Source organism: Drosophila virilis, chromosome 3 (genome assembly GCF_030788295.1).
Source record: "Drosophila virilis strain 15010-1051.87 chromosome 3, Dvir_AGI_RSII-ME, whole genome shotgun sequence".
Lineage (NCBI taxonomy): Eukaryota > Metazoa > Arthropoda > Insecta > Diptera > Drosophilidae > Drosophila > Drosophila virilis.
The window spans coordinates 20,535,155-20,547,427 of record NC_091545.1 but is presented as its reverse complement, the minus strand read 5'-3'; the positions used below and the strand labels follow the sequence as shown (position 1 = coordinate 20,547,427).

At 43.9% G+C, this 12,273-nt stretch overlaps 1 protein-coding gene and 1 long non-coding RNA gene across 5 annotated transcripts in view; both read left to right on the top strand.

Annotated features, from left to right (window-relative positions):
• Positions 1-12,273, top strand: part of LOC6623062 (transient receptor potential cation channel subfamily V member nanchung) — a 78,265-nt gene that overhangs the window by 62,288 nt on the left and 3,704 nt on the right. For 2 of the 4 annotated variants that reach the window (XM_002048022.4, XM_070208372.1), the window contains one exon: positions 2,062-2,170. Coding sequence is in view for 2 of the 4 variants with exons in the window: in XM_070208375.1 (XP_070064476.1) it covers positions 2,167-2,975; positions 3,053-3,216; positions 9,911-9,977; positions 10,039-10,166; positions 10,971-11,065 (1,263 nt within the window). In the remaining 2 variants the exon portion in view is untranslated. Of the gene's footprint in view, positions 1-2,061; positions 2,976-3,052; positions 3,217-9,910; positions 9,978-10,038; positions 10,167-10,970; positions 11,452-12,273 lie in introns of those variants that run through there. The other 2 variants (XM_070208375.1, XM_070208374.1) reach the window with 2 other exon arrangements.
• Positions 3,788-6,873, top strand: LOC138911119 (uncharacterized). Its single transcript, XR_011416453.1, has 2 exons — positions 3,788-5,777; positions 5,853-6,873. It is a non-coding gene; the product is annotated as an uncharacterized lncRNA (long non-coding RNA).

Here is a 12,273-nt window from a genome sequence, read left to right as displayed (position 1 = left end):
GATGGGATGGCAATCATTTTTATCATTTCGACATGCTTATGCTGTTAATAATCAAATACCTTGTCAGGTAGATCTGGTTGCCTTGTAAGTGCATACCCTACCTGAGCTCTTACCACGCGGTATAAGTATTTGCTTATGTGACCGGCGTGGTAATTTACTCCTACTGCGTCGAGGCATCGCCGGCAGAGATTTGCATGACAAAGAGAGAAGCGTAGACGATGGCAGCCGCATTGCATTGCCCATAAATAACTTGGCCGATATCTATTAACGCTTTTACTGGTGTTACTGGATTAGCGCAAAAGGGAAAAACAGAGCACTTCAGACAGACGAAGGGCCATAGGATTAGAACCTCAGCAGCCCACGCCCTCTCGCTCTCTCTCTCTCTCTCTCTCTGTCTATATATTGATTGATAATTTGTTATACAACTTTTACATTAAGCGAACGATTTTCCGTTAGTCAAGCAAGGAGTGGGCAGCATTAGGGTCTGGGCCGTCTGGTAGCCGCTGATATTCACAGCAAATAAAAATATCTGGAGTGCAATTTGTGCACAGCTGGTGGTGCAACCGGTGTGCTGGCGGTGGCCTGTGGTGCGCTGCCAGCTCCAAGCGTGCACCACATTTGGCCACAACTCGACGCTACCCCAAACACTTTGCGATCCAGACCAGCTTGACAACACACAGAAATTTGTTTGCACTCCATAAGGATTACAAAAATATGCGTGTCCCTTTTGGCTCCCCCCTTCCCTCTGGCAGGTTGTTGTTTCTCTTGCGAACCCTTCATTTTTATACTTTATCTTTCTGTTTTTTTTTTGCATTTAATAAATTTCATGCTTAATACGCATGCCTGGGCAATTTTTACTTTAACACCAAGTGGGTAATGCCCGGAAGCAGTGCAGATGTCGCAGTTGTCGTAGGACACAAGAGAATTATGGACACGAAAGCGGTAGGCGACAAGGATAACCGACTGGAGAGCAGTTTCAATGGTGCCAGCCAAAAATTAAGAGACTGAATAAATTCGCAAACGGATAAAGTAAATGACGGCATACTTTATATTTAAATGGAAAATGTGCCATTTTTCTTAGATGTAAGGTAAAATGTTCAGTCAAATCCAGACGTAAAGTACCCTAGCTATGCAAATATGAAGTGCAGATGACACATTTGTCGAGCATTAAAGAGCATTCCATATATGCAGAGCATACGGACGCAAATGGTGCTCATATATGTGCTCGAATGTCTTCCGCACGCCCAACTCAATTGTTGTCCAGATTCGAAGCGTCGTCCTCGTCGTCGTCATTACTGCACCATTAAGCAAATTGAAAGCGTTTAGACGGACGCTGGCTGGGATCTGCTTCTTGACCATGAACTGGGAACCCTTTTTCAACTACAACATATGTGTATGTGCGTGAGTGTGTGTCTGTATTTGTGGTGTGTATTTAACACATTAATGCGAACAAGCCACACTTGGCTTGGGCATCAAGTGGACCACATAAATCCCGATTATAATGCACGCACATGTGAATTGAAATTGAAAGACTGAGGAATTGAAACCTATCAACGGCATTGACCTGACCTGTGTTGGGTGCCCAAAAAAAAAAAAAAAAAGAAAAACGGGCAGAAAACTGAAAAGAAATGGGTTTTCAAGTGCCCAGATGCATAATGAACAGGACGTATCCAGTATGTTTGTGGACGCCGTCGCCGGCGTGTGCAGCCCGTCCTTTTAAGGGTTGACATTCAGCCGTATAAAGAGTTTGGAGAGAAAAGATTTCATTCAGCTGGAATCTCGGAATTGAGGTGGCGACCGCTGGCCCTGCTTTAGCAAGTGCCTCTGGGGCAGTTCCATTGTTTTCGCTGTCTGGCAGGGGGATACGGCCTGGCGTGGAGTTTGTTGTACGGGCGACAGGCGACACACTTTTAAAAGCCCAAATCAATTAGCTAATTGATTAACAAAAGCCCAAGAGCATTAATAAGGCAAAGAACTTCAACGGGCTGGATTTTGTGCATTTCAAATATGTGTATATATTTTAATTGAATACATGCTAGCATTAATTAATTCTGTCAACAGCTCGACTTCTACTCTTCAAAGCACCTTAACCACTGACACCACACCGGCAACCACACAATCCCGGCCTAGAGCCAGCAGCAATTCGACTGCAGCTCCGTCAACAAAATGATGGAACGCTTATCCACGCACTTGTCGCTCTCTGGATTATCGCTCGCACATCCATTGCAGGGTCATTTAAGCTCGGTGAGCTCCAGCAGTGGCACGCATCTCGGCCAATTGATACAGCATCATCAGCAACAGCAGCAGCAACAGCAGCAGCAACAGCAGCAACAACAGCAGCAGCAGCAGCAACAACAACAACATACCAGTGAACAGAGCCACGCCCACAGTCACGCCCATCATCATAGCCAGCAGCAACTGTCGCTGGGTCAACTGGGCCAGCAGCATCATCACCATCAGTGCAACAGCAACAGCAGCGGCGGCTCCCCCAACGGCAACGGCAGCTCCGCGCTGAGTCTGCATCCGCATCTGCATCATTCGGCGGCCGCTGCAGCGGCAGCTCATCACCTGAGCTCCCAGCACTCGCAACTGCATCAGCATCATCAAGCAGCAGCAGCAGCGGCAGCAACAGCCGCGGCTGCACAGCAGCAACACCAGCAGCCGCACTCGACAGGCTCGCATCATAGCCAGACGGCTGGCTCCGGCGCGGGCTCCATACACAGCCAGGCACAGACGCAGCCGCACCAGACATCGCACAGCAACGGCATTGGCCAGCATCTGTCGGGTAGCGCGGGTCACGGCCTCGCCAGCTCCAGTTCTAGTGCGCCCGTGCACTACACGTCCACGTCCAGCACCTCAAGCAGCGTCATGGCAGCCGCCGCCGCCGCTCATCTGCACCACAATTCGCAGGCGTCGCCCATTAGCAATCTGCACCAGAATATGGGCAGCCTCATGAACAGTGGCAGCAGCGCCAGGTAAGATTCATTAGCTCTTTAATATCGCATATTCTCGAAGGCCTCCTTTTAATAGCGACTCTTGCATCCATTTACAGCGACGTCTTCTTCAGCCTGATGATACAGAACACAACGAAACGCCAGAACGAGGAGCACATAAAACGTCCAATGAATGCTTTTATGGTCTGGTCACGCCTACAGCGACGCAAAATTGCTCAGGATAATCCCAAAATGCACAATTCCGAGATATCCAAAAGGCTGGGTAAGTTAAATGTTTACTTTGAACAAGCTCAACTTGTAGAAATCAGTTCGGTTTTAAAGAGTAGATAATTAGATATTTAAAGGCTGTAAACTGAATAGAAAGGTCGGTGGTTCGATTCACATATATTTTCTAAATGTTAATTATGCAATTTAATTAAATTGCCCATTGTTCAGAGAATAGTGCAATCCTCACATATTTTCATATACAAAATGCGGGCTACATTTGACCTTTACCCAAAATGGGCATCTAACTAAAATGATTAGATGAATTGGTGCCAAGTTTGTCTCTACTTTGGTGCCAGATCTCCCTTAATAGTTTTTATTTAAAGACCATGTTTTTGCAAAACTGTTTTAGTAAAAGTTAAATTTGATTTCCGAACTCGAATCGGCTTGCTATATATACAAAGTCTATATCTGAAAAAAACAAGAAAATCTCATTGTTATTAGCTGTTCAAAAGTTGAATTATAAGTCTCAAGAACACGCGAGCAGCTCAGCTGGATGCCAAGTTGTTTTTGAAATGCATGCAATTTAATCTCTTCTTTTTTTTTTTGAACGAACCACAATGGGTAAGAGCCGTGGCTTTATATACAAACACTCGTAGTATGTTTGTAATCTGAAGACAATGAACAAATCTCACACAAAACTAAATTAAGAGGCGGCACACGACCTGCCAATCTCTCGCGCCCACTCACTCACACCCTGAACATCGTTCACTCTCTTTCTCGCGCCTACTTATGCAACTTAAACTAATCAACGTAATACCGGCTGGTATTTCTCCCCCACCCTTTTCCACCCACTCCATATTCGATTCATGACAATGACAAACCAAAAACTCGTCCGTTGCGCGCACTCAACGCAACTGTCAAAACTGACAAGCGGCTGTCAAACAATAGCAGGAAGAGCAGATCGAGCCAAGGAAGCTGTTGATTATGCTCGTATATGTGCCAGAGAAGGGTTGCCTGCAGCCAACCACACCCACCCCCACCACAGCACATGCCAACTAAGACTCCTGGCGAATCATCGCCGCCTGCCTCCTGGCGCATTGTCTCGCCGCTTAACTAGTTGCAAAGTTAAGTAGTTTATTTGGGGTGGGGCGGCGGCTAATCCCACGCACAAGCAGCAAACCTTATCTGGGCTCTGGGTTCGGGATGCTAGATTTTGGTTTCCAATTCGCATCAAATTCAATTTCAATCACACACGCAGCCAGACAGCCAGCTAGCCTGGCAGCCCATGAGGCACGTGGCAAGTGACAGCAGAAATCTTTAGCATAACAATGGGGCAACAGGCAACGCAGCTACCTTTCGGCCAACTCATGCATATTGGATGAGTCTGGAGCAGCAGCAGCAGCAGCACTTCGTGAAGAAGAAGACAACGCGCTGCGGCTCCTTGCACTAATCAGGACCTCAAAAAAATACTGTCATAACAGCGATAACAATAAGCCCAAAAGGCGTCCCTCATCGATAACAGGCGCAAAGTTGATGCCACAGAACTTTGGGGGCAGCCATTTTGTGCAGTTTTTTTTTCTTTACTTTTAATAACAACTCAACGGGGCTTCCGATTCCACGCAAAGTTTTCACCTCCCTCTATTGAGTTCCCGCCACTGAAGCACTTGTAAAATGACTTTTTCTTTTTTACCTTTGTTTAAGCAAAAACAATGCAAATTAAACGCGACTCACTTGCAGCGCAGTTGAGCGCGGCAACAACAACAACAACAACAAAAGGCAAACTCGCTGCACTTGAACAAGGGCAGCAGCACCCAAGAGAGGGGGTTTGGAGTAGTAGCCGACAAGTATAAATATATTTTGGCAGTAATCGACTAGAAGATACCACGTTAACTGTCCGAGCGAGCCGAGATGAATCAACTCGTGCTCCTTCACAATTGTGAAACAATATATAACCAAAATATTGAAATTATGTCATCAATGAGTAACATATCAAGTTCGTAATGCCCAAATGTGCACAGTATAAAAAAATTTGGAATATAACTTTGAAGGATTCCAAATATTCTGCAACTGGATCGCATCTACCTTGTAGTTGCTTAGGACTTAGCCAGGCAATAAGGGTTGTTGCAAGCGAGTGGCGCTGTTTTCACAGCCATTAAAGGCATTTCTTAATCAGGCAACTGGCTGCCTTGAAATCGGTTTTCAGGGAACGCTGCCTGCCAAAGTTCAAGTAGCAGACCGAACCAATATATGAAAATCGATGCGCAACAACAACAATTTGAGCACAATACGTACACTCCACAGCAAAACTTGAGTTTTTGGGTGGGCTCAGATTTTGTGGGAAGGCGTGAGCTTTTGTTCCCATTTCATTTCACCTTGTTGCTGTTGTTGTTGTTGATGTTGTTGTATTTTGGCAAATCCATTATGTCAATTGACAGTTCTGTGTAATATTTGCTGTCAGTTGCAGCTTTTGTTGAGTTTTGTATTTTTGAGCAGGGAATACGGAAAAAGACGCCGGCTGGCCATTGTGAGCTGAATGAGCCGCTGAGCAGAGTGTGCCACAAGGAGGCTCAAGATGTAGGTAACTCGCTTAAGATAACGAGGAAATAGGAAAAAACGGTACGATTCCAACAACATACTGAAATTGACAGTTGACAGTGCTCTGAAGAATTTAAAACGCCAACTTTTTTATAGCAAATTTTTAAGCTTCTGAGCAACAAGGTGGCAACTCTGTCAAAATAAAATAAAATAAACCATTTGCCACATCTACACAAATGACAAAGTTTTGCACTTGAAAAGTTTGCCCTGGCATTCAATTAAATGAAATAAAATAAATACCACAAAAAAGGGCTCATTATGAAAAATTGCGCAGAGAAAAGGCGGCAAACAAAAAACTGTGGCAGCAACAAAGGCGCCACAAAAAATGGCGGCGCGAAAGCTACTTTTTCAATGCACACACACACACACACACACACACAGATACAATGCGAAAGGCAGTGCTAAAGAGCGTCGGGCGTTGAGTAACGGTAACTGGCAACTGGCGAATGGCAACTGTGGAGAGCTCTTCAGACGTCGCCGTCGGCGTCGGCGTTGCCATTTATTTTATTATGCAAAACAAAAGGCAAACAAAAACAACAACAGCAACAACAACAAATAGAAATAAAATAAAATAAAAAATATGTGTTATATAGAAAAGAATTTTTTTTTTTTGCGCGCGGGCTTAATTGAAATTGTAACTGTCATTAATTACTGTCTGGAAATTTAAATTAACAACAAAACAAACAATACGCGACAGCAACAATAACAGCAATTGCAACAACAGCGAAAACGGTGGCAAACGACATCAACAAAATGGCAGTAATTTTTTTTTTGCTTTTGCCCGTATTGAATGGAAAATTGTTTTGAAAATAATTGAAAAACCTGTCGAATCGGCAATCGCCTTCATTTTTTAATCAAAACTCGGCATAGCTCCTGCGGGAATATTAAATAATGTTAAACAAAGCCCCCCGAGAGATGGATGCATGGATGCCTGGATGCTGACTGACGGGTCTCGAACAATGGGAAAGACTTCGACTTGGATTCGATTGCGACTTTCCATTGCGACTGCCAACACAAAAGGTCGAGCTCTCAAGCCTTTGGCCCAACCCAGAGAAGTCCTTTTGTTGCACAATAAAGCGCAAACAATTGATTAGTTTGCAATTGGGGGAAAAGGCAACGTTTCCAACTCGAAGCTCTGCCATGGCAATTGACAGGTGTGTGAGACGGTCGGATGGATTGCCAGACTGTGGGCGGTTTTCAGCTCTTAATTACAACACGCTCAATCAAAACGAGAACCATCAAAAAAACGATTCTATAATTAGAAGAGAGAAACCCTTAAGAACCCTCGCTATAACACTCAGCAAGTGTCTTCAGTTTGTCAACGGGAAAACGCAGCAGCCCATTTCCTCAGCTAACAAAAATATAATAGATTAACTCGGCAGAAAAAGGCACTTGCCGAAGACGCCTCGTTAAAAGAAGCTGCGTGGACTACGCTGTCTCCAAACTCACCTGTGCTTCAGCCAGTAGAGAATCTACAATTCTGTTTTGTTGGGTGAACTTGCGGGTCTTATCCACTAGGATCAAGTGCTGGAAACTAAAGTTGTTAGGAAGAAGCAGGGATTGCCGAGCAAATATGGCTCTATCAGCTGTAATGTATTGAATTGAAGTATCCGAGTTAGGGACTATCCAAAATTGCAGGCACTGCTAAAGGAACAATCGGTCAAAATCTTAGTGCTTGAATCGAACTTGATACAAGATTTCTTGTTATCCCATGTACTCACAACACACAATATTTACATATATTCTTTACCCTCCATAAACTGTGTTACATACACACGGAAAATGTTAGCGCTTATCCAGCTATTGCGTTAAATTGCAGAGCAAACAGTTCAATCTTTGGTCAAATTATGAGCTCGGGCTGGGAGCAAACGGTCGAGTGGGCGCCACGCCTGGCTCTCAGTCAACAGAACCCAAGAGTTCAAGTCCAGACTCCATAATCCCATAAGTAGCCCAATTGTGTGTGATGTGTGAAGTGTCCCAAAACTAGCCGCATTCCCCTTCACACCTACCCGCTCACCCCTGGGCAGCCTTGGAGAGGCTAGAACTGGGATAGATAAGTCGCAGCCCCAATTGTGGGCTGTGTGAACTACAAACTGCAACTGGAGCCGGCGTCTGTTAAATATTTGCTCTGTGGTTAGCATCCGACATTTTCCGGTGTTACTTCAGGCTGTTGGGGTAAAAAGTTGTTAATTATGCTTGAGCCAGCTCAACTGGCTGCCACACATCTTGGCAACTGTCATGTGCAACTTGTACTTGTTTTTCATATCAATTATTAAGCTGGCCACTCAGGCCCAGGGTCTGGCTGAGGCTGCGGCTGAGGAGTGCGGGAAGGCGCCAGACGACAACGGGCAAACATAGACATTGTCCGATTGTCATCCTTTTGTGGCATGTCAACTCAGCAGTGCACCCCTCCTTAGTTTATACAACTGCTCAGCTTGCTGATACGCCCTCCCTCCCCCCCAATCGCTCTCTCTCTCTCGCTCGCTCGCTCATTCGTCTTGTTTATTATTATGTGAATTGTCTGGAAGTCTATGCCCCCAGCTAAATGCAGCACAAGGTGTCGAGCACAGGAGCTGAGTTGCGCATTTGATGGCCAGTTGCCACTTGGACGGGCTGTCAATGTATCTATAAATTAGTATTTTAGCAGCAGCTGCCAGTTAAGGGGCAGCCAGCTACTTGCTTTATGTGAGTGGCCCCAACTTGCCATTGGAAGGGGCCGTGGGCGTGGGCACATGTCTATTCTTTGAGCACAATTGTGCTTTTGTGTTAAGTTTATTGTCATAGTTTTTGTTGGACTACCTCACATTGTGTGTCTATGCGAAAGTGTGTGTGTGTGGGCCTGACAGCTGTTTCTTCCTAACCCCGGCCATGTCCTGTGGCTGGTAGATAGCTTCTCATTAGTATTGTGTCTCTTTATTATTGTAACAATGCAATTTATGCGACAGTGTGTGTGCATGCGGGCTTTTCAACTACTAATATTACACGTTATAACTAATTAAGGGCATTTCCCTCAAGTCCATTTCCATTGTTAGGCTTATCCCTAAACTAATTTACTTACAATCCGTTTGGACAATAGGAACGATTATCTTGAAGTACGAGTATCTCAAATACAAAGCGGGGATTTCAAATGAGACCAAATGGAGTAGTTATTGATGACAAATTCATCTAAATAGTTTTAGACTCAGTTACTATTTCTCTCCTTTTGTCACTCTCTCTCATAATAACAATATTATAATTCCCAGCTTGACACTCACACTTATATATATATTACTTGGGGCAAATAAGTAAAGTGCTGTTTGTGGGGCCGGGGAAAACTCTTCACTTTAGACTTTATCAGCTGCCTTGTGACACATGTCATTATAAGATTTTACATTAACTTAAAAACATTTGCAATTTCTGCACACAATGAGGCACCCAGAAGCTGCCTAAGAGTCGACATACTAGCATATAACCAAGAGGCTCCTGCCTGCCACTTGCCACTTATGAGTGTGCGGCACGTGCATATGCCATGTACTCATTCAGCACAAATACGGCAAGTTAACTTGCCGCCCTCGACGTTAGGGGCGGGAGAGCGAGACAGTAAGCGGCACAAAAGCACGCCCCCAAATGGGCCCAAACCACCTGCTGGTTTTGGGCCATTATCGTGCAAGGACTCGACAGCATTCTCTAACCAGCCAGAGCCCGTCTGAACGGAGCAGAGCTGACTGAACTGACAAACAGGCAACGGAGACAAACAACAGCAGCAACAACAGCAACAACACTAACAAATGACAATGCCAAAACTGGCAACAATGGTGGCCACATAGACAGGGACAGACTGAAGATGGCCAAGCGACAGTAGAAAGAGATAGAAGCAGCAGCAAAGGAAGTGCCAGGAGGAGGAAAATGACGACAACATTGTTTGGTATTTGGTATCCTTCTTGTTAGCACACAAACAAGACAAGTTTACAGTGTGCATGTGTGTGTGCGTGTGTGTGTCTGTCTGTCTGTGTGCCTGCCTGTTAGGAATTATGTTTATGTGCGTCCACTTCTGGAGCAGGTTGCCATGAGAGCGCTTCATTGTGTTGCCATATATTTTGACAACTGCCCAACGTAAAGTATCTAATGGATTAACCACTTTTCCGATTATATATAGCTCTATGTCTCGATTGCAGGTGCCGAATGGAAGCTGCTCACCGAGGAAGAGAAACGTCCCTTTATCGACGAGGCGAAGCGTTTGCGGTAAGTCCAGCTGCTGCTCAACTCTCTCTCTCTCTTGCTTCAACATATTCTATCTGCACAGGGCCATGCACATGAAGGAGCATCCCGATTACAAGTATCGACCTAGACGCAAGCCCAAAGCTCTGAGACGCGATGGTTACCCGTATCCCATGCCATATCCATCAGTGCCAGTGGAGGCGTTACGTGCAGGTATGCAAGAGTATTACGAACTGTCTTTCATTTATGGCAATAATAATAGCTGGAATACGAATCGGTTAGTAATCGAAAAAGTGACAACAAATATTTTGATTTTCTCAGATTAGCGAAAGAAAAATATTTTAAATCTGAGTAGGCAGTAAAGAAAGTAAAGAAAACTGTAGAGAATTTCAAGCCAAAATGAAGAGTATATTTCAAATTATGAAAACCAATTAAATTGTACAGCAAAAAGGTATTAGTAAACCCTTTAAAATCAGTAGAGCTCAATGGCTATGCAAAGTAGAAAGGCGAGTTTTATGAGCTTTGCCACAAGACAAATGCAAATGTGGCACGATATGTGGCATGGTCCCACCCAGGCATACCATAGAACTGAATGAAAATATGACAAACTATCCGCACACTCGACTGCCTGACTGGTTGGGCTTTTGTTTGTGACAGCCCCTTCCCCACCGGGCCAATATGGCGTCGGAGTGGGGGCTTAGAGTTACCGGAACCACCCGTTCGCATGCCCTGACAAACTGTGAAGTCATCATGCTGGCTTAACAATTCAATTCAAGTGACAGGACAGACAGACACACACATACACAGCCACACACACGGGACGAACCCACAGCACAAGCATAAGTTAACATTCATGATTTCCCAAACGGGGCGGAGGGGGTGGCAGTGGGCGCAGTTCCATATAGTTTCTGGCCGTAGTTGTTGTTCTGGTTGGAGGATTTAAATTAGCATTTGTCACGTTTTTTGTCTTTTTCGCCCATTTGGACCTCAAATTTAACGCAAGTTTCTTGGCTTCAGTTATTCTGATGTGGCAGCAATTTAGTGCGTTGGCGGTTAAGGGATCCGTACCTCCCCTACCCACCCCCCGGCTAAGGACAATGCCTTCACGATGATTTATGCGCAACGGAAATGATAATAAAAATACTAGGAAATGCGTAATAAATAAAACGAATTAGTCCTCGGCCTGCTTAACGTGCACTTCAATGCACACGGCACTCCGTAAAATGGCTCTGAGAAACAAGGACAGCGAAATATGATTAAAATGCGTTAGAATGGGGCACAGCATATGTGTTAACTGAAGCATGCAACAGCTTGTAGTAAAAAAAGGATTAAAAGAACACATTTTGAAGAAATTTACTGGCTGCATATTCATAAATGAATCGGTTAAGAGTTTGGCATTTTATGATTATAATCATTGTAATTATTAATTTGTAACTAACTTTTATGATTATTATTTTGTTTTTATTACTCATCCAACATATATACAAGAAATATCATGGCCAAAAGTGTTTATAGCCTCTCAAGAGTCTTCAAATTTAGTGGAGAGTTCAGGTCTGACAAGCAACAATATATTAAATTAATTTTTTGAAATTTTGTATAGATATTTTTTTAGAAATTTTATTCTCTGAATTTTAGAATGAAACGAAAGAAATTTATCTATACAAATTGTTATCTAGAGATTATCGACAATCAATACGAAAGTTCTACCAGACAAGACAAGTTAATTTAAAATAAATAAATAAATAAAGCCGCAGCTGGCAGTTAAGTTTTTGTTAAGCAACTAATCCACTATTATGTGAGACAATACCATTGAAGACGATGCCAAGTCGATTGATGTCGAAATGTCGCTACTTGAGATGCTACCAAAGATGTTTGCAACATTGTTGTCTAAGCAATTTTGATTGCCACAGCATTCAACAATTTGGACAAGCTCAAAACTGTGGCGCCATGAATGAAAAGGGTTTTATACATTTATTTTTCAATAAGCGGCGCTTGTAATTATCGAGACCCCGTTCACAAAAGGCCAAGAGGGCAGCTGGACGACTACCGTTTAGGGCAATTGGTTGTAACTGCTTGGCATCCATCTATCAGATGCGGCGAGATAACTCTCTCTCTCTCAGTCTGCTGGCGGCCAAAATAGCTGATTCAGCGCACAATTATATCGAAGGCAGACGGGGATAGAGAACGAGGTCCGAAATATGTTATATATGAAAGAGTTAACCGAACAATGGGGGCGCAAAATATTTCGAGTGGCAATTATTTTAAGCACACACAACAGACCCAAAACCATTGTCATAATTATTGTAAACTTATTTTTTTT